The sequence below is a fragment of the Capricornis sumatraensis genome, chromosome 13, assembly GCF_032405125.1.
Source record: "Capricornis sumatraensis isolate serow.1 chromosome 13, serow.2, whole genome shotgun sequence".
NCBI lineage: Eukaryota > Metazoa > Chordata > Mammalia > Artiodactyla > Bovidae > Capricornis > Capricornis sumatraensis.
The window spans coordinates 58,328,152-58,350,744 of NC_091081.1; the positions used below are offsets into that span (position 1 = coordinate 58,328,152).

General features: G+C 38.9%; 1 protein-coding gene and 2 non-coding genes across 5 annotated transcripts; 1 reads left to right on the plus strand and 2 right to left on the minus strand.

Moving 5' to 3' along the window:
- Positions 1 to 613: 613 nt before the first annotated feature.
- Positions 614 to 19,597, minus strand: LOC138089510 (pantetheinase). 3 transcript variants are annotated; one of them, XM_068984890.1, is made up of 8 exons: positions 19,385 to 19,597; positions 17,992 to 18,122; positions 11,236 to 11,428; positions 9,973 to 10,264; positions 9,194 to 9,555; positions 4,105 to 4,275; positions 2,439 to 2,573; positions 614 to 735 (listed from the first exon to the last, which is right to left on the minus strand). In XM_068984890.1, the coding sequence occupies exons 1-8, from the start codon at positions 19,595 to 19,597 to the stop codon at positions 712 to 714; spliced, it is 1,521 nt and encodes a 506-aa protein (XP_068840991.1). In that variant the 3' UTR covers positions 614 to 711. The 3 variants fall into 3 exon arrangements, with proteins under 3 accessions (XP_068840991.1, XP_068840992.1, XP_068840990.1); XM_068984891.1 differs by having other exon boundaries at positions 619 to 764; XM_068984889.1 differs by lacking the exon at positions 614 to 735 and having other exon boundaries at positions 2,391 to 2,573.
- Positions 12,178 to 12,286, minus strand: LOC138090016 (U6 spliceosomal RNA). Its single transcript, XR_011145842.1, has one exon. It is a non-coding gene; the product is annotated as a U6 spliceosomal RNA (small nuclear RNA).
- On the plus strand, positions 17,340 to 17,412 carry TRNAG-CCC (transfer RNA glycine (anticodon CCC)). The gene has a single exon. It is a non-coding gene; the product is annotated as a tRNA-Gly (tRNA).
- Positions 19,598 to 22,593: the final 2,996 nt, after the last annotated feature.

Genomic DNA, 22,593 nt, shown 5'->3' on the forward strand with positions numbered 1-22,593 from the left:
CACCATTCATGTCCCCACGGGGTATGAATCAGGTCAAGGAGCCCTTGCTTTCTCCAGCATCCATGCCCAGGAAATGTTTGACTGTAGGAAATCTAAGTTTTCTAAGATTAAGCCAAAACCACAGTCCATTGTTAGGAAAGCTCACGAAGTCTTTAACCCTGGCCGTTGAAATTTACCAAGTTGTGAACTAGGACTAGAAAATACATACAGCAACCAAGTGCTCCTGCCATGCCTGGAGGCTGAAGGAACATGAGACTGTGGAGCAGGAGAACTCAGACCTCCAAGTGTAAGCAGGCTCATTTTCCTGTAGGATAGCATTTTTGATTGTTGGCTTTTGAAGAGATGCATAGTGTTTCCGGTTTGAGATCACCATACCCAAACAAACCTTTCTCCCATAAGCACTTTTCTAGAAGCACAAACAACACCGACTCACATTGTAATCTGCACCTGTGTCCAACTAGGTGCCCCTTCATAAGTGCTAGGGCCTCTGTGTATAGTCATTGGGGTATATCTGTGTGTGTGTGCATGCAAATGTATGAATGAACACGTGTCTTTTGCATTATCATCCATTTTAAGAGCCTTCATTTTTAGTTTTTAAGGAAAGTGCCATATTTTTATTAAATTATGGAGAATCCTCATGGTTTTCCTCCTCTGCTTTTTTCTTTCCTCCTTCCCATTCAGCGTTGTTTCATGTTAGACCTTATTTACTTTTCACGCTTCTGTCTTTGGATTGAGCTGTTGGTATCAAGTGAGCATCACAAATACTTTAAGCAGAAGAAATAAAAATTACAGTTAAAAGCACATCAAAACTATCATTAAAAAAATCTACGTGCATTAAAGAAATCCAGAGTGAAAATATCCAGAGCTGGGTATGAATGTAGTAAATGTCATTTTTTAGAGTAAATTCACTGCTGCAATGTTTAATTAAAAAAAAATCATTTTAAGACAATGTAGCAAATTTGTCACAGGAAAAAAATATCAGACAGTATATTAACATGAGCAGTTCTTAAATGATCTCCAGGAAAATTTAATAACTAGAAACTAAAAACTAACACAACATTATAAAGCAATTATACTTTCATTAAAATTGTTTAATTAAAAAATAAAATAAAAAATATTATTTCTTTCAGAAATGTCAGTAAATAACAAGTGCAACAAAAGACTGTGATGTGCTATCTTAGAATGATTGAATATTAATCATGTTTATGAAATTATATTCACTTGTTTGGGGTATTAGCCTATTAGACATATTTGGTCATAAGTTAATCAAGGTAATCTTTTTGTGATGTTAATATAACAGAAAGCAAATGAAAATACTTTATTTCTCTTTGGGTGGAAGAATAAGAAAGAGACTCAAGGATAATTTGCCCTTACTGTTTTCAATATTAAGATACATTGTTCTTTAATACTTTAGAGCAGGAGATAGCAATGTTTCTCTGTAAAGGTAGTAAATAGTTTCAGTTACTTTGGCCATGTACTCTATACAGTCTCCATCACAACTACTCATTTCCACAAGTGCAGCATGAAAAACACCAACAGTACTGAACAAATGAACATGGCTTTCTTCAATAACACTTTAGGTATGGAGACTGAAATTTGAATTTCAAATGATTTTCATGTGTCACAAAATGTTAGTCTTCTTTTAATTTTCTTTTTCAAGTCTCCGTAAACCTGAAAACCTTTCTTAGCTCACAGGCCATTAAGAAGCCAGATTTGATCAACATCTACTTTATAGTCACCCTATTAATTTGCTTACAGGTTGACAAGACAGGCAAAGCTCTAAATAGGCAGTCAATCACCACTGAAAAGCACATAAAAATTTTTCAGGCTCTTGAGTAGATTTCTAGATGTAAGCTCAGCTGCTCTCTGGGATACATTAGTGCTAGTTATCAAGCCACACCCAATTGGCTTTTGAGTTTATTGACCTTCTAATCAAAATATACAGACTAGCTGAACTATTAGAAAATATATACACTTTAAACAATCAGGGATGATAGGAGTTTAGTAATAAATACATCACAATTGGTTTTCCTGTGACAGTCCCATATCATTGTAAAAGTTAACATATATACAATACTTACCATGAGCTGAGAAGTTGTCTAAGCACTTTAACTGTAGTAACTTATTTAATTCTCACTAAAAAAAAACAACAAAAAAACCCTAACAGATGGGTATAACTGTTGTTCTTTTCCAAAATTTTATCACTTTATCTACTTTATATTGTCTGGCATGTGTGTGTGTGTGTGTTTCTAAACCAGAGAAAAAAATGTATTAGCAATTCATTGATATGAATGATCGTGAGCACTATTATCAAAATCCCAGATGCATTCTTTTTTTCATATTCGTTATTTTTTAAATTATCCAAAGTAAAAATAGAAGGTTTAAATATTCTACCAATCTAATGAGTACACAATAGGTATTATAACTATGAACATTACCCTTAACGCTTGTGTCATGAGGTCTGATAAAGCATTTGGTGCACTATCCTTCTCATAGAACCTTCCAAAGAGAGTCACTGTCAAAACAGGTCCAGATGTTGGCTTCAGGCTGAACAAGCGTCCATCACTTGATACCTAATTAAAACACAGGGAAGCTGACTGAGAATAACTTTCAGTAAAATTTGGTACAACTGGATGAAGAAACATTGAAAATAATGGCCATATTCTACTCCATCTGAAATACTTGAAAAGGTATAGAGAAAAATTGAAGCTATAGAACTGGTACTTACTGAAATGTCTGTATTCTACATCTTATAATTTACTCATCTGAGAAGGCATCCCATGAGTTAATAAACACAAAACAATTGATTTGAGAATATATGAGAGAACTCTTGTTCTCTCAGGCAAGAAAGACTCCTCCAAAGGATCAGGAGGGCTTGACTAAGGGGGCGTTGAGCTGAGCTTCTATCATCCCTCATATTCACTCACCACAGCCTCCCTATCTGCTCACTGTCCTCAACTCCCCATGGTAACTATTTGGACCAAGACAGGGGAGTAAGAGTGGCACCTGCAGGTAAAGTCAGTGGGAGAATGTGGCTGAACAGAACACTTGTGCAGGAAGAAATTATTTCTGGCATATTCTTTGTAAAAGGCTTGCTTCTTGCCAGTTCAGCCACTATCCAATTCTCTTTCAGCTTTTCTTTCTTTCCTTTTCTGGATGGTCACCCAGGGCCTTTGAACACACCACAAAAATAATTCTTTTCAACTGTCCTAGGCCATCCCTCCCCTAAACAAGGAGGCTTCCTCTGGTACGACTGGTCCTGCCACTCTTCTCTAGTCTTCTTTCTACTCGACAGACCTAAAACCATCCAGCCCACTCCCTGAAGTCCCCACAGTAAAATATATTTCTTTACACTAGTTGTTCTCTAAAATAGGGTCCCCAACCTCCAGGATCTAATGCCTGATGATCTGAGGTGGAAATGATGCAATAATAAAAGAAATAAAGTGCACAGCAAGTGTCATGTGCTTTTTTGTTGTTGTTCAGTCGCATCCCAAAACCATTCTCCCTACTCCCCCGATGGTCCGTGGAAAAATTGTTTTCCATGAAACCAGTTCAGTTCAGTCGCTCAGTCATGTCCGACACTTTGCAACCCCATGAATCGCAACATGCCACGCCTCCCTCCCAACTCCCGGAGTCCACCCAAACCCATGTCCATCAAGTCGATTATGCCATCCAACCATCTCATCCTCTGTTGTCCCCTTCTCCTCCTGCCCTCAATCTTTCCCAGCATCAGGGTCTTTTCAAATGAGTCAGCTCTTCGCATCAGGTGGCCAAAGTATTGGAGTTTCAGCTTCAACATCAGTCCTTCCAATGAACAGTCAGGACTGATTTCCTTTAGGATAGACTGGTTTGATCTCCTTGCAGTCCAAGGGACTCTCAAGAGTCTTCTCCAACCAGTGCCAAAAAGTCTAGGGACTGCTGCTCTAAAGTATCTTTAGACAAGAGATTCCATGTGCTCCATGTCCTTGATGAGCCCTAAGTCCAATTTTACTCTCTCCAAATGAAGATTTTCATGATATTTGCAAGCACTTGGGCAGGTTTTCTATTCAAAACATGCTTCTTCTTACATAAAACGATTTATCAATATTAAGCAAAGATTTGTACCTGAAATTCTCCAGGTGCAAGCTGAATTTCACTCAGCAACACCTCTGGGAAGACATACTGGGTTCCAAACGTGCCACTGAGGGAGAACATTTCAAACCTGGTGGAAGCAGTCTCAACTGAGTCACCACAAGTGTGTAAGTCTGTTGTTTTACACTTCAGCAGAGTACAAATCTAGGAACAGAATAAGAGAATAGTCAGTTTAAAAACAGTTAAGTCTTAGGAAAGCCAATTGAGACACTCTCTTGATCTAGAAAAACATGTCTATGTCCTTTTGTTTATAATGTTTGTTATAATATTCCTTCCTCATTAGACTAATCTGCTTCGTTGCTGAATACTACTGCAATTAGCAAAAAAAAAAAAAAAGTGGGGGGTGGACTTCAGGCCCTAGTGCTTTCTGTGTACATGGCAAGTCACTTCAGTTGTGTCCAACTCTTTGTGACCCTATGGACCATAAGCCCACCAGGCTCCTCTGTCCATGGGATTTTCCAGGCAAGAATACTGGAGTGGATTCCTGTGCCCTCCTCCAGGGGATCTTTCCGACCCAGGGATCAAACCTGCATCTCTTACATCTATTTCTGCAATTCACTGTAAAAAGATTAAACCACGTAAAGAAATAATAGGTCTTTGGTCTATAGCCATGAACAATTATACCTTATTGTTTTCAAGTTAGCTATGCTTTTAGTAATCGAGTGTTAAATTATTACTAAAAAGTTTAGACACTAGTTTAATTTCTATCTTATCACCTATTTCTAACAACGAAGGAACTTTAAAGTTGTAGAGAACCCCAGAGTTGATCTACAGACAATTCATGAGCTGGAGGAATCACATACCCTACAGCTGAGCAAGGGCTGAAAGCGCTTTCGTTATCCTACTTAGTTACAGTATACAACACTATATTACAAAGCTAACTGCATGTAAATCTAAGTGTGTGAATCATCTCACCATGTGGATGCAAAACCCCCAAAAGGAAGAACCTTCTTCATTTATCTCCATCTATACTGCATCTTCAAAATTTTACTCCAAGCTACCTTCATTTATTGCCTGATTAAAGCAATGGCCCTTAACTGGTCTTCCTCCTTCCATATTTGAAGTTGGAGAGCAAGTATTTTTGAGCAAGGGGGTCAAGATGGGATACAAATAACTTTCACATAAAGGTGAATATATGCTTCTATTTTGTTCCCTTGCAATCCTACTAAAGCAAACATTGTTATTATTATTATTGTGGAGGACATGGACCCATAAGATTAGGAGAACAGGAGGAAGACAGACTATAACAAAAGTTTAGAAGTTTGGGTATTGACACAAAAATGGTAACTGAGGAAGCAACTCACATGCCTATTAATAGACTATTGGATAAAAACATGTGGTACATATGTACAAAGGAATATTTGGAAGGTTTGTTACTAAGTTGTGTCCAACTCTTCTGCATACCATGGACTGTAGCCTGCCAGTCTCTTCTGTGCATGGGATTTCCCAGGCAAGAATATTGGAGTGGGTTGCCATACCCTTCTCCAGGGGATCTTCCCAACCTAGGTATCGAAATGGAGTCTTCTGATTAGCATGAAGAAAGCCTAGAATCAACCTGTCTACATTGCAGAATAGGCTTCCTGGTGGTTCAGATGGTAAAGAGTCTGCCTGCAGTGCACTTGGGTCCCTGGGTCAGGAATATGCCTTGGAGAAGGGAATAGTTACCTACACCAGTATTCTTGCCTGGATAATTCCATGGACAGAGGAGCCTGGTGGGCTACAACCCATGAGGTCACGAAGAATTGGATGTGACTGAGTGACTTTCATTTTTGCTTTCACACTGCAGAATACTCAAAAGATTCCATCCCTGGGAGCAGTAGGTACCTCAGTACCTGAGAGTATGTTGGGGTGCTTAATGAAAGGAAAACTTGTAGGAAGTTGTTAAGAGTGCCTCAATGATGAGTCTCCAGACATGGATGGGCAACTACCCTTCCCCAGTTCCAGTAAAAGATGGAACCTTTATTAGAAGACAATGTTTAGATGGAGACTCTGAAAGACTTAGTAAGGGGATGTTTTGAATGAGTCATGCTGAATAGTGATACCATGCCCTTCTACCCTGCATTTCCCCAACTTGATTCTCTTCTTGTTCAGTCACCCACTCATTCCCAACTCTTTGTGACCCCATGGGCTGCAGCAAGGCAGATCTCTCTGTCCCTCCCCATCTTCTGAAGTTTGCCCAAGTTCAGGTCCATTGCATTGGTGATGCCATCTAGCCATCTCATCCTTTGACACCTTCCTCTCCTTCTGCCCTCAATCTTTCCCAGCTTCAGGGACTTTTACAATGAGTCAGCTGCTGATTCTCTACATTCTGTTAAAAAGGCATTTTTTCCTTCAGGGATAGGGTTTCCTAATAAATTACAGGACAGGAGTCCCAGTTAAATCTGAAGTTTAGGTAAACTAAAAATACCAAAACCAGTTTTTAGTATAAATATGTCCCCAACTATTACCTGGACATATATTTTTTTAATCTGTGTTTATCTGAATTTTGAATTTATTGGGGCACCCTGTATTTTTATTTGCTAAATTAAGCAAACTTATTCAGTAAAGGATTAGAAAAATTTTGAAATATGGGAAACTGAATCATTCTCAAAGGAAGTCTCTAAAGACACTTGCTTCAGGGATTCTTCTAGTAAAAAGCCCAGCTAGACTGTCCCCCCATGAAGCTTAAAGTTGGCAAGTATCAACCACATGCTCAAAGTTTTCAAACAGTTTCAGTTAAAAAGAAAGAAAGAAAAAAAGGTCATCATACATGTGAAGAAATTTTCTAAATTTAGAATTTTAAATTAAAAAACCTGTCTGGCACCAGCGGCTTAGCTGAAGAATCACTGTTCAGCAATAATAACAGAGAGCTTCTTGGTTTTACTTGGAGCACTAAGCAACCTCCCAACACTAAGAAGAGACCTATGGCTGATCCCCTCAAGTGGAGTCAAGACTCTGGGGCAGGCAGAGAGGCAGATAAGACTGAGAGGGAAGCAGGGAAAAGAGAGGAAGAATTGAAAGAATGCTATGTTGTTTTTATAATCATTTCTTTAAACTTAAAAATAGATCACAAATAATGAAAAATAATATATCAATTTTTTATTTTAAAAAGCAATATGGCAATAAAATACCATACATATGTACCAAGAATATAATGCAATATATGTCAATATGCCATGTAATATATGATAATATTCATGTGGCGATAGATACTCTTCTACAACATAATTTTTTAAACTAGTTTCCAATCATCGGACTTTTTCTACCTGTGTTCTTGATAGCATTTTTTTTCCCCTTTCTTCTAGCACCTCAGAGTTCTGAGAAGGAATATTGATTCCTCCCATATTTTCATCCTGTCCTTTTTTGTTGCTCTTTCTCTTAGGCCTATAAAGATAATCAAGTTTCTTTCATCTATTGGAAAAACAGAAACAGCATTACCATGAGTCTCTGTCTAGCTCCTATCTTGTTTCCTTTCTTCCTGAATCAGATACACTTTTTGAAGAAGAAAATATTCGCTCATTCTTTCAATATCCTCACTTACCTCTCACTTTTCAACCCACTATAATCTGTCTTTCACTCTATCATTCTCAGCCCAGGAGATTCCAACAAAATTATATATTTTTCATGCAATAATGGTAAACCTACTGCACAAATACACTTCAGTTTCCTCCTTCTGAGAGTCACTACTTACCTTACCTTTGATAAAAGTTCTCTTTAAATGCTCCTTTATTTCTCAATCATAATTGTAAGTTCCTGTTCTTCTGTTTATTTCCTGCCCAAACACAGGAGCTTCAAAAAAGATTTCACCTTTAGCTCACTATTCTTTACCATTAGTCAGTTTTTGCAATTCACTCTTTCTTGTGGGTTTATCACAACTTTTTTCCTGCTAATTCTCAAAACTATTTATAAATCTAATATCTCCCTTAAGTGTCGTATTACATTCAATAACTTATTGGATACAACTGAATGTCCCCAAAGTAATGAAAAGCCCACACATCCAAAGCTGAATTTACCATCTCTCCCACTACCATCCAGTTTACTCTTCCTCTCAAATCCTGATCCATCAAAGCATCCCATTCATCCAGCCATTCTTGCCAGAAACCTGGTACATTCTAGACCCTTCATTCTGTTTTCCTGTTCCATCTCAAAACAGCTAATAAGATTAGTTTTCTAAATATTTCTTGACTCCACATCCTGATTTTATTCATATGAACATAATCTTGGTTGAAGCCCTAGTAGGACTATTTTAATAATACAACTAGCCATTTTGCCCTATGTTTCATGATCCACAGCGCAACCGAAACAATGTGCTCATAAACAGTCGTGACAGCATCATTCCCTTGAGGAACACCTTCTGGCAGAAACCATCACTGATAGAACAAAGTCCCCATCTTAGGAATGACAGGTAAGGTCCTGCAGGGTGTGATCCTGGCTCTATGCTCATCTTCCATCCATCCTTGCTTCTTATGCTAACACTTTAGTGACTCAACTGTTTGCTCATTTCTGTATACCCTGCTTTTTGACTCATCCACCGCCTTGCTCAGGCTCTTCACCCTATCTTGAATTCCCTCCCACTTTTTTTCACCTGGATGAAATAGCATAAACTCAAGCATCATGTCTTCAGAAACTTTCCTGGATCTCCAAATTAGACTAAATGTAGCTCTTTAGTATTCTTACAGCAAAATGTGCCTTCTTTGTTCAATCACATGCCAACCTATACTGAAACTATGGTCATCTGTCTTACTCTGCTACCAAATTCCTAAAGAGAAGAGTCCATACTTACTCATCTTCATCTCATTAGTGCTGAATATATATCTGGTATGTGTTGGGCATTCAAGAAATGTTTGGCAAAATGAGCAAGCATAGGACTGACATCTAAGATCCAAAGTTTTAGCAAATAAAAATTAAGGATACCCAACTAAAGGGAAATTTCAAGTAAACAGCCAATTTTTTTAGTATACACATAAACACCAAAGTAGGACAAACTCATAATAAAAGTAATCCATTGTTTTTTGAAATTCATACTTAACTGGGTGTCCTGTGTTTTATCCAGTAATTCCCTTGCCCCCAAAACAATCATTACCTGTAAATAATAGCTTCCTTCAACAGTATGTAGTCCATCAAATGCTCCCAGAGCATAAACTTCATCTGATCTTTTCTCAGACATCTTGTAACTTAGATGACAGCAGATATCTCTCTGACAAACTGTGTAATTTCCTCCAATTTCTTTGAGCTCCAAGAAGGTGAATTCATCAAAAAAGATGGTGCCTGTAAATTCCTGGTTTCCCATTGAGCGGGCTTCTACACCACTGGCATAGGAAGTCCAATTTACCACCGGTATGGGGTGTGGGTGGGAGTCCAGTTGTGCAAGGAGAAGTTTTCCCTCCTCTGTCTTCATATCATAATGAAATGCTCGTGGAGAATCAGGTGCATAGATGCCACTCCCTGGAAATGGCGTTTAAAACAGTAAAACCAAAAGGAGTTGCATGGGTGCTATATTCTAAACTCACATGAAGATTTTACTTCTTCTAAGCTGTATCTTTCATTAATTTCAGTAAAATATGCTGATAAAGTCAGACAGATGAGATGAAATCCAGTAAAGTATGACATGAAGAAGCCAAGAAGAGAATTTCATGTAAGAAGTGGTGAATTTTGAAAAAAAGAAAAAAAGTGTATATTTAAGTTAAATAAAATTAAACCAGTTTATGAAACAATTTGGGTTGAGATGGCTTGTACAGCATGTCACCAGCTAGATACACAAACATTAACAGTTGGAGGAATTTTGTTAAGGAGTACATGCTAGCTAGAAAACATTTTTTTTTCCTTTTTGATTACATCAAAATCTTAAAGACTACACACTACCTGTCATTTTCTTCAAGGGGTAATGTAGATTGGATGCTAGGAAGTTGACTTTCATGCCCATAGCCCAAGCTGAGTGGAATTCAATAGCTGACAAATGTGGCAAAACATTCATCCAAGCTGTTGGGAAGAGTATGGTGTCCACACGGGAATCTCTCACCAGAGTCACAGCAGGATCATGGAAGAGAATATCAAAGCACGTGAAAATGCCAAACTTTCCAAAGGTGGTGTTGAAAGTCACGACCTCGGGTTCCTTGGGTGCATTGAATTGATCTTCATTCAAGAAAAGGTTTTGCTGCGATAAACAGAAGATGATGGGGGGGGGGGGGTGGGAATCTCTTTAAAGAAGTTGGCCCAGATGTCATGGCATCTAAAAAAGTTCAAGCTCACATTTATTAAACTGTGCCAACCTCATCTACGACCACTGTCTCCATAGGGAAAGAACGTTAGAGAATTAGAGATGACTGTGCTGATAGGAACCTTTGGCTCAGGTTCCATATTTGATAGATATGTATAAGGAAATCCTTATCTATTAACAACTTCTTGAATATTATTATACAAGACATAAAAGAGAAATGATAGATAGCTTCTATTTGCCAAGAACACTTAACAATTTTCTGCAGACAAAGAACTTTGTTCCTTTTCTCTTTGAAAACAAGACTGGTAAGTTTTTCATTCTAGCTTTACCCTTTGCCAGGTCATGTCATTAAAAGTACAAAATGCAGGGCTTCTCTGTTGGTTCAATCCCTGGTCCAGGAAGATTCCACATGCCACAGGGCAACCAAGTCCATGCACCACAGCTACGGAGCCAGTGCTCTAAAGCCCGTGCTCTGCAACAGAAGCCACTGCAATCAGAAGCCTGCACACTGCAACAAGGAGAAACCTCCGCTCACCATAACTAGGAAAAACCCACATGCAGCAATGAAGACCCAGTGCAGTCAAAAGTGAATAAGTGAATGTTTTTTAGAAAAGGAAAATGACCATCCATCATTAAAAAAAAAAAAAAAGTCCAAAAGGCAACATTTTATTTCAAGGCAGGTCACTCCTACTGACTCCCACACACTTCTAATGACACACTCCTGTGTTCCTAAATGTACAGGAAATATCCTTTTTCTAAGACCTTATCACAAATAATCATTACTTTCTATACTTTGTTTATACTGTTTTTAAAATAAGCTAATTATGAGCAATAATGATTGTTTCCCTTCTTGTTCACTTTATTTTGTTAAGCATTCAGTAATTGAATTATTTGCAGATAAATTCTACCTTATGGTAGCGTGCCACCAGTTTTCCCTTAGAATCAAACACCACATCAGTATTGTATTGGTAACGACCGTCAGGGGGACACTGAGGGTCACTGGCATTGCATGACTTCTTGTCCCCGATATTTGCCACAATGTAGATGGAGTTGTCCTTGGCCAGACAGCTGAGTCTTTGTTGCACTGGGGTGCGACCAAATCTGTTATATATTCATTGGAAGAGGAAAAAAACATAAAGCTTAGCTTTTAATAAAATTCAGAGTGATAGTTTCTTGAATATATATGTAAACACAAAAATAAATTCTAAATGGCAGAGATAGAAGGGAAAGATTCAAACAAGAAACTTCAGAAAAAGTACATGTTTGTGGCACTTTGTAGAAAACTATTCTATGATGAGATTCTGGGCTATGCATTTTTTATAGTATTTAGTATCATCTATAATTAATATATTTATTTATATGCTCAACTTAGGCTTCCCTGGTCACACAGCTGGTAAACAATGAACCTGCAATGCAGGGGAGCTGGGTTGGGAAGATCCCCTGAAGAAGTGAATGGCTACCCACTCCAGTGTTCTTGCCAGGAGAAGTATATGGACAGAGAAGCCTGGCGGACTACAGTCCATAGTGCTGCAAAGAGTCAGACACGACTGAATGACTTTCACTTCATAATGTATATCACATCTTATAGATATTATGGGACAAAGACCCGTATCTCCTGTTTGCTGAACCCATGCCTGGAAGAAAAATGGCATTAAAAAGTATTCTGAATGAAAGAACAACATTTTGGAAGTAAGATGATTATGGGAAGAAGGCACTGGGTTTCCTATCTTTCTACCTAATTCTAGGACTTCATCTGTTTCTTCCAAGTTGTCCAATTTGTTGCATATAATTGTTCTTATGATCCCTTGTATTTCTGTGGTATCGGTTATAAAGTCCCCTCCTTCATTTCCAAAAATATGGAATGCTTCAGGGATTTTCATGCCATCCCTGGACAGGGGGCAATGCTAATCTTCTCTGTCTTGTTCCAGTTTCAGCGTATGTGCTGCACAAGAGGAGTGCCTGTTTAATGGGTATGGAGTTTGAGTTTTGCTTGATGAAAAGAGCTCTGGAGAAGGAGGACATGATGGCTGCACAACAACCTGTATGCACTTAATACCACTGACTACATTTAAGGATGGCTAAGATGGTAAATTTTATGTAATGTGTATTTTACCTCACTTTTTTTTAAGTGGGAAAAAAGCCTTGGCAGTAGAAAAGGGAAATCTTGTTCAGGAAACTAGCCACTCTCTCTGGAGCAACAGCATCTTTAGGGGGAAAAAAGGGAATTTTAGAAATGCATTTTGGGTCATAGGAGAAGAGCTCTGCACAAGAGGTTAAGAAATCGTTTCCAAATGTAACAAAGAGGTACTATTAAATGTTTTGAGAACAGAAGTCACATGATATGAATTTTCTTCGAGATTCCCAGGGCATCAGAACATAAAATATACTAGAATATCAGAGTATAAATATGGGGAATCATTAGGAAGCTGTTATCATAGCTCAGTTTAGAAGTAATAAGGGTTGGACTAGAACCGTGCCAGCCTATATGGAAAACCAGAAGTACTGAAATATTTGTCAATGGTTGATTTCTTTATTCCTTATCATGTTACCAGTAATTGTCTCAGTAAAGCAGTTAGAACACAATTCTAAACAGTAAGACCTCAGACATATAACAATATTTATTCTTTATTGGCATAACACTGAAATAATAAATGGCTAATAGAAGGTAATTGAGGAATACCTGAGAAAGCTGTGATTAACTGTTGGAAGAATGAAAATTTGGTGCCATCTGCTGGCAATATAATCAAAACCATAGCAATAGACCCACAAAACATATCCTTGAAAAAACCAACAAGGATAGGAAACATCTTTTAAAAATTATTATGTTAATTCACCTATACAAAATGACCATTTAATAATATTTCCCTTCACTTGCTTAAATTAATATCTGAAATGCACAGATATAAATATGAGACATTAAACCTCTTTTAAAAATTATTATGTTAATTCACCTATACAAAATGACCATTTAATAATATTTCCCTTCACTTGCTTAAATTAATATCTGAAATGCACAGATATAAATATGAGACATTAAACCATTTGAAACATATTTATCTCAAATCTTTTCAAATACTCCAAGTGGTAGAATAGGCACATGAAATAGAAGCCTACTCTTCTGGATTTCTAAAACAGCCCTGATTGCATATTTTCCTCTTGTCTATATTAATTTTGAAACGGTAGCATATATTCTAATCTATTTCCATTTAGACTAACTGTTCAGACTCTTTGCTGTACCCAGAAAGGCTCCAAAATTCTTTGTTAGACCACAAGTTTTGATTTGGAGTTCAAAAATGCATTTTGCTTCTGTTAGCCTGAATCTGCTTCTCACTTAATCCATAATATTTTCCTAGCCCTTAATATACCCATTTGAATGCAGAGCTCCAAGGAATAGCAAGGAGATTAGAAAGCCTTCCTCAGTAATCAGTGCAAAGAAATAGAGGAAAACAACAGAATGGGAAAGACTAGAGATCTCTCCAAGAAAATTAGAGATACCAAGGGAACATTTCATGCAAAGATGGGCTCAATAAAGGACAGAAATGGTAGGGACCTAACAGAAGCAGAAGATATTAAGAAGAGGTGGTGAGAATACACAGAAGAACTGTACAAAAAAGAGCTTCATGACCCAGATAATCACGATGGTGTGATCACGTGCTTAGAGCCAGACATCCTGGAATGTGAAGTCAAGCGGGCCTTAGGAAGCATCACTATGAACAAAGCTAGTGGAGGCGGTGGAATTCCAGTTGAGCTATTTCAATTCCTGAAAGATGATGCTGTGAAAGTGCTGCACTCAATATGCCAGCAAAGTTGGGAAACTCAGCAGTGGCCACAGGACTGGAAAAGGTCAGTTTTCATTCTCAATCCAAAGAAAGGCAATGCCAAAGAATGCTCAAACTACCACACAATTGCACTCATCTCACATGATAGTAAAGTAACGCTCAAAATTCTCCAAGCCAGGCTTCAGGGAAATGTGAACCATGAACTTCCAGATGTTCAAGCTGGTTTTAGAAAAGGCAGAGGAACCAGAGATCAAATTGCCAACATCTCCTGGATCATGGAAAAAGCAAGAGAGTTCCAGAAAAACATCTATTTCTGCTTTATTGACTATGCCAAAGCCTTTGACTGTGTGGATCACAATAAATGTGGAAAATTCTGAAAGAGATGGGCATACCAGACCACCTGACCTGCCTCTTGAGAAACCTATATGCAGGTCAGGAAGCAACAGCTAGAATTGGACATGGAACAACAGACTGGTTCCAAATAGGAAAAGGAGAACATCAAGGCTGTATATTGTCACCCTTCTTATTTAACTTCTGTGCAAAGTACATCATAAGAAACACTGGGTTGGAGGAAGCACAATCCGGAATCAAGATTTCTGGGAGAAATATCAATAACCTCAGATATGCAGATGACACCATCCTTCTGGCAGAAAGTGAAGAAGAACTAAAGGTTCTCTTGATGAAAGTGAAAGAGGAGAGTGAAAAAGTTGGCTTAAAGCTCAACATTCAGAAAATGAAGATCATGGCATCTGGTCCCATCACTTCATGGGAAACAGATGGAGAAACAGTGGAAACAGTGTCAGATTTTATTTTGGGGGGCTCCAAAATCGCTGCAAATGGTGATTGCAGCCATGATATTAAAAGACACTTACTCCTTGGAAGGAAAGTTATAACCAACCTAGACAGCATATTCAAAAGCAGAGACATTATTTTGTCAACAAAGGTCCATCTAGTTAAGGCTATGGTTTTTCCAGTGGTCATGTATGGATGTGAGAGTTGGACTGTAAAGAAAGCTGAGCATCGAAGAATTGATACTTTTGAACTGTGGTGCTGGAGAAGATTCTTGCGAGTCCCTTGGACTGCAAGGAGATCCAACCAGTCCATCCTAAAGGAGATCAGTCCTGGGCATTCATTGGCAGGACTGATTTTGAAGCTGCAACTCCAATACTTTGGCCAACTCATGCGAAGAGCTGACTCATTTGAAAAGACCCTGATGTTGGGAAAGATTGAGGGCAGGAGGAGAAGGGGATGACAGAGGATGAGATGGGTGGATGGCATCACCGACTCAATGGACATGGGTTTGGATAAACTCCAGGAGTTGGTGATGGACAGGGAAGCCTGGCGTGCTGCGGGTCATGGGGTTGCAGAGTCCTATACAACTGAGCAATTGAACTAAACTGAATAAATGCAGAGCTCTGTCCTATGTCCAATGGGAACAGAAAGGGAGGTGAAATGGAAGAATTAAAGTGTATTTCCTAAGACAAAGCATTCAGTCTCAAACTATAATAAAAACTGTCCATTACGGAAGACAATTTTACTAACTTTTAAAAAGTGCAGATGAAATATTCAGCAAATATTTGTTGGGTCCTACCACTACACAAAGGCTTCCCTAGTGGCTCAGTGGAAAGATTCTGCCTGCAATGTGGGAGCCACAGAAGACAGGGGTTTGATCCCTGGGTTGGGAAGATCCCCTGGAGGAGGGCATGGTAACCGACTCCAGTGTTCTTGCCTAGAGAATCCCAAGGACAGAGGAGCTTGGCAGACTATAATCCATAGGGTCGCACAGAGTTGAACACGACTGAAGTGACTTAAGATACGTGCAGAGGCATGCACCATTACAGGAAACACCGTGCTAGATATGTGGCATCTGGGGAAAAGGCATTCTCCGCAGAGCTGTCCACGTGCACAGGGTGGGAGATACAGGGTAAAGCAGGGCTGATGCACTTCAAAGTCCTCTTCAAACTTCTACCATCTTCATCCAAACACCAGCATCTCTTTGCCTAGCTTACCATCATAGCTTTTAAACTATCTCCTGCATTTTTACTGACCTTTCTGGAGTCTTGTCTCCATGAGGACACAGAAATGATCCTTATAAAACTGAAGTCAGAGCATGTCACTTCTCTGCTCAAAACTCACCAATGGCTACTTTCTCACCTAAGTACCAAAGTTATTAGTATGGCCCAGGAACCCGATACTATCAGGGCCCTCCAAGCTGTCTGCCTTTCTGCCTCCATCTCCTACTTTTCTCCCACTTCTTCACATCATTTCACTAACTTTGTTGCTGTTCTTAATATGCCAGACATGCACTCTGACCATGGAACATTGGTATTTAGAATTCCCTTGGCCTGGAAGGTTCTTTTCTCAGATGCCCATATGACTTCCTCCCTCATTTCCTTTAAGTCTTGCTTAGATACCACCATGAAGCCCTCTGGTGACATAAAAATTGAAAGCTCATTCTTTCCACTATATTCATCTTTCCTGTTTTATTTTTTCCTGTAATATTTATCTCTACCCCGTACTGTAGATAGGTTGACAGGTGATAGATAACTAAACAAATATCTTTTTTTAAAAAATTTCAATTGACTGTTTCCACACTTGAATATAAGCTCCAAAGGACAAAGATTTTTAGTTCTTTTTGTTCACTCCACTGTCCAGAACTGTGCTTGGACATAATAGGTATTCCAAAACTGTGTTAAATAAAAGCAAGGGCAGAGATGTCATTGGTTGATGGGAAAAAAGGAAGACTACCAAACTTCTTGAAATGGAACAAAAGCAACACCCTGGTGGGAATTCTCAGAAGGCCCTAGGAAATTTGGTTCTAGGGAAAGGTCATTCAGAAAGAAAGAAAGGCAATTTCTAATGGAAGTGAGAACAGAAGGCTTGTCATTTAGAACTGAACCTTGAGCATAGGACATGGTTAAATAAGAAATAATTGTGATGTGATGAAATGCAATTAAAATAGTTTGTTAATATTAAGGTAAATAATGTTGAACTTTGCCAAAAACCAAGGTGTCCCTATATGCAGACACAGTTGTTTGTGTGGTTTTGAGAGCTTTTCCAAAAAAGGAATTCCTACAATTTTAGCAATAGTGCATTTGGAAATGTGACTCAACTGACATGATTCTCTTAAATGTATAGTTCATATGTTTTCCTTATATTATAAGTAATAGTGCACTTTTATCAGACTTCTTATTTCTTATTCTAGATTTGATTTAAACCACTTATATGGGACTTCCCTGGTGGTCCAGTGGTTAAGACTCTGGCTTCCCAATGCAAGGGGCCCAGGTTCAATCCCTGGTCAGGGAACTTGATCCTGCATACAGCAACTAAGCTCCAGCACAGCCATATAAATTTCAAAAATAAATAACCTCTGACTCAATTCTGCTCTATCCACCTCCTAGGTCCTCATCTTAAGCTTTAAGAATTTCATATACATTCATGTCATCCAACTATCTTATTGATGAGAAAGGGAAAATTTCAATATTAAGCTGACATGTGACTCTGTTTCACTATTTTCTCACCCTGTTTTAAAAGTACAGACCTACACAGGAAAGCAATTTTCTGCTCACTGGTAGGGAGTCAGAAGAGTAGAGTTTGGATATGGTTCTTTTTCTAACCAAACACCCTGTGACCTTAAGTAAGTTATGCTATCATCTCTCCAGATTCATTCCCGCAGTGGAAATTCACATTGGAATTAGATTCTGATGTCATCTTATAGCACTGACTTCATATTCACTTTCCTAAGACACATATTTGTAGGAGATGAAAAATTATAAAAGTATCCTGAAACTTACAGCTGATAGTGAAGCTTATACAATGATCTACAAAGTTTTCTCAGATTAAGTTCATGTTCATGGTTAAATTCTCCATAATACATTTCTTTACCTGTCAGGATTATTACAAGGGATCCAGTTCACTTGAGGGTCTGGGATATCCTCCAAGTATGGGTAGATAGATTCCCTGGTGAAGCTAAAACCATAAATGCCATCTTCTGGGGTCACAATGATATGTGCACCCTGTTACAAATGAAGCAGAATCAGTATATTGTTCAAATAAGCGAACAATAAAAGAGGTGGCCTACAAGAGGACCTGAGTGGCTGAGAAACAAAATTTGCTTTTTTTTTAATCTTATTCTTCTGTTTTTTTGTATATTTATTATTTATTTTCTTTGCCCAACCACTTTCATTTCCTAATCCCACAGTTATCATTTCTATGTCACTTTTTCATCATTTCATAGCTGTTAATATTTTTCCAGGCTACTCACAGGCTTGCCACCTGCTGCAGTTGTTAACTATAAACCTAACTCTTCCCTGAATAAACCCCCTCCTTGATCTTTGGCTAGTTATCTTGCCTGAGTATGTCAGGATACTTATCACTCACTTTTCTGCTCCAGCCTTCCCCACTTCATACCTTACAAATGCAATCCCCATTTCTCAGGAAGGAGCTCTGACATGGTTATCTGAATGGTGCCAGGCCTAGAGGTACAACCTGAGCTCACCTGGGCAACTCTGGTGGAAGAGTCACCCTGGAAGCTGCTGTGTGTGTGGCCTTTAAGGAAGCAGTTGAACTAAAGGTGAAAAAAAAACTCAGAATTCTTAATAACCTTTTAAATCTTTGTATGTACAAGAACGTATGCTGATAAATACATGCTATAGGTATACATTCATGACTCTCATCAGACTTTATATACCCCTTGTCTTTACCTGCTCTCCACATAGCTTATTTCAACCACATTCATTCAAACCACACATGCAACCTTAACCCTTCATTCAATTCAAGAACTTACTAAGCACTAACATATGTACTTTTGTAATTAGTATGAAGTATACAATACACACTGGTAAGTAATTTGCAACTTAAGTTTGTTTTGGTGTTACAAACTAACCTACAGACTCTTAAGAGCACCAAAGTACACCAGTACTCTAAGAATAGCTATTGATTCCTGACCCATTTATCCTCCAACCCTCCACCTGTAACAGAAAAGAGCAACAAAATCAACAAAATAGTTGAATTTTAGCAAGTTCCTCTAAGATTTGTTGTCACTTAATAATAACCAAGTTGTGTTTTCCAAATGTTGCTGTCACTGTTAAGGAAGCATGTAATAGTGTCTTTGCCCTAAAAACTAGGAGCAGGGAGGACTTTTGATTGCAAAACAAGGTCTTGGCTACCCTGAGACATATGTCATTCAAAAGTGTAATTGACCCTGACAGCGATTCTATCTACTAGGACGCCACCCTTTCTCTACATAGGAGCCAGAAGCACACTTGAGAAATGGTACCTGCTTCGATGCTGACGTCACTGCTCCCTCCAGAAGATCCAGATTCCGGTTCATTACTGACAAGGCCTCTTCAGGAGACACTGGCACAAGGGTGGCATTAGGCAATATGACTGCGTGCTCATAAACAGCTGCAATAAAGGTATCCAGGGAGCTGGCTCTGGAAACACAGAAAAACAAAACGGCCACATAGTTCAGCAACTGAGACAGAATCATGCTGAAGTCCAGCGACTGCTGAAAAGCAGAGTAAGCGCTGTTATTTATAGAGAGAGAGAACACAGTGAATCACGTGGCTCCCAGAACTTAGTACTTTAAAAATAAATGACAAAAGCTAGCTTCAGGAAAGCCTTGTGATTTTTACATCACAGACATAGATGTGAACAGATCTTACATGACAAATGACCCCTTCTTACAGGGCTGTGTGAGGGTCAAATAAGAAAATGCATGTACTTTCCATCTACTAGGGTTGTTGTAACAAAGTACCATACACTAGGTGGTTTAAACAACAGAAATGTGTTGTCTTATGGTTCTGGGAGATAGAAGTTTCAGAGGAAGGGGTTAGCAAAATTGGCTCTTCCTGAGGGCTATGAAGGACAGATTTTCTCATGCCTCTTTCCTTGTATTTAGGAATTTTCCTTGTCTCCTCCCTGTATGTCTTCACCCAATATTCTCTCTGTGGATATGTCTGAGTCCCCCAAACTTTTACTTTTTTTACAAGGCCACCAGTCAATGGCTTTAGTGCCCATCCTACTCCAGTATGACATCATCTTAACTGATTACATCTGAAATGATCATATGTCCAAATAAACTCACATGCTGAGGTGCAGAGGGTTAGAACTTAAACATATGCAATTTCTGGAATTCATACATCTTAGAACTTCAACACCTAGTAGTTTATGTAAATAATTTGAAGAATAAACAGCTTTTCAATAGTGAGTTATTATTACTATCACCTTGTGAATATTTGAATTTCATATTTTGTTCACTTTCATTTCCTCAAAATGGTGAAGACTCAGGACAAAGAGGAATATTCATTGTCTATATGACAAATCACCCCCCAAAAATAATGGCTTCTAGGAGCAAGCTTGTATGATCTCACATTTTTTGTGGGTCAGGAAACCTCGGGCAGCTTGGCTAGGTGCCTCTGCCCCTCAGTTACCAAAGCTCCACTGGGAAAAGAGTCGGTTCTGAGGTCTAGGCTCACATGGCTCCAGGCAGGCCTCAGGTCCACATTGCCTATGGCCCAGCACGCTCCTTGCTGTGAAGGCCCCTGGTCGCACTAAAAGGAAACTCACATGCTGGCATCCACCTTCCCTCAAACCCAGGTAACAAGAAAACCCACCATCCAAGAGAGAAACCACAGTCTTTGGTAATGTCATCTAGAAAGTGACAGCCCATCCATTTTGTTATATTATATTCATTAAAAGTACGATGCAGGGAACTCAAAGCTGGTGCTCTGTGACAAGCTAGGGGGGTGGGATAGAGTAGGAGATGGGAAGGGGATTCAAGAGGGAGGGGACACATGTATACCTATGGTCAATTCATGTTGATATATGAAAAACCATCACAATATTGCAAAGCAATTATCCTCTAATTAAAAAGAAATGTAAAAAAAAAAAAACAACCACCCAGTCAGTACACTTGTTGGGAGGGGCTTACTTACCCAAGGGCATATATGAGGCACAGATTACTGTGGGCCATCTTAAAGACTGCAAACCACACAAGTCGTAGAGGGTGAGTATAAAGAATGAGAGGGAGAATAAGAAGGTGATAGAGGGAGAGAGAAGGGAAAATAATATAAAATAGAAAAAAAGCCTAAAAATTTTGATATGGAATTAGAAGGCAAATTTTAGTTGTGAATTGAGGAAAACTTTTTTTTATGTTTTCAGAATTAGTGCTTATGATTGTTTTAGTTTTAGGTTTCACTTTGGAGGGTGTTTTTATTGTTCAGGTTGCAGAAGAGCATATATTATTATTTTTTTAAACTTCAGGACTATCGTAACTTTATTCTGTGACTGCCTAAGGTTGTGTTGACCAGGTCCTCTTAAGTCTGTAGCAAATATCAGCTGCCTCTGCTTGCTGATCTCCTCTGGGCTTTCCCTTCCCAGGTGGGTAGAAACACATGTACTTCAGTACTTCACAAGGGTGTTGACCCGAAACAGACTATGGGATATTTCTCCAGCAAACATGGGTTTATTCAGGATCAGCAGAGAATCTCAATTCGGGATCTGCCACCATGGTGCTCAGGGCAAGAGAAAGAGAATGCTTTTATAGAGAGAAAAAGGAAGTTGAGAGGACTAGCGTTAACAAAGAGTCCCTGGTTTTTCCTTGGCTGAGTTCGTGCCACAAAGAGTCCTTGCCAGGAATGGAGAGAGTGGTCTTCTTCCTGTATATGGCTCTGCTGTTGTCACGGGACATAAGAACTTCCCCTTCTGGTCTCCCAACTCTCTTTAATAGAGGTTTCCATTTATCCATTTTTTTCTTACAAGGAGATTGTAATCATTCCATAAGAATTTATAACGGAGCTCTGATAGAAAAATTAAAAGTGGAATAAGTCACCTAGAAATTAAAAAAAATATACTTCTTTGATCTTATTCAAATTAAAATTTAAATAAGTCTCCCACTGTGTTTCCAGTCTGATATAACTAGAACTTCAAAGTCCTCTCTCTCATTTTCTCAACCAAAAAAAAAAAACAAAAAACCCCACAGCTGAACAACTGAAAAGCAGCAACGTTTTTAGATATGTCGAGAACTGAAGTCAGCACATAACCCCCAAAGTTAGAGAGACAGGCTTGCCTGGAGTAGGAGTCCACTGAGGCAGCCAGTCCTGGTATGATCACTCCAGCGGTGTTTGCCAAATTACTGGACAGGCTTGTAAGATGAACACAGGGTGGGGGCAGGGTGTGGAGGAGGTTTCGGTGTTAGGAGGGTCCTCACATTTTTATAACTTTTACTCCAGAAGCCCAACCACGTTCTCTGAGAGAATAATGAGGAAGTAAAACATCCTGTGCTGCTTCTTATAGGAGGAGGAAAAATGCACCTACTTTGAAATACAGAGCATTCTGTTCTCTTGACCAAACTTGTCTTCAATGGAAGGACTTCCCTGGTGGCTCAGACGGTATAGCATGTGCTTACAGTGAGGGAGATCCGGGTTCGATCCCTGGGTCGGGAAGATCCTTTAGAGAAGGAAATGGCAACCCACCCCAGTACTC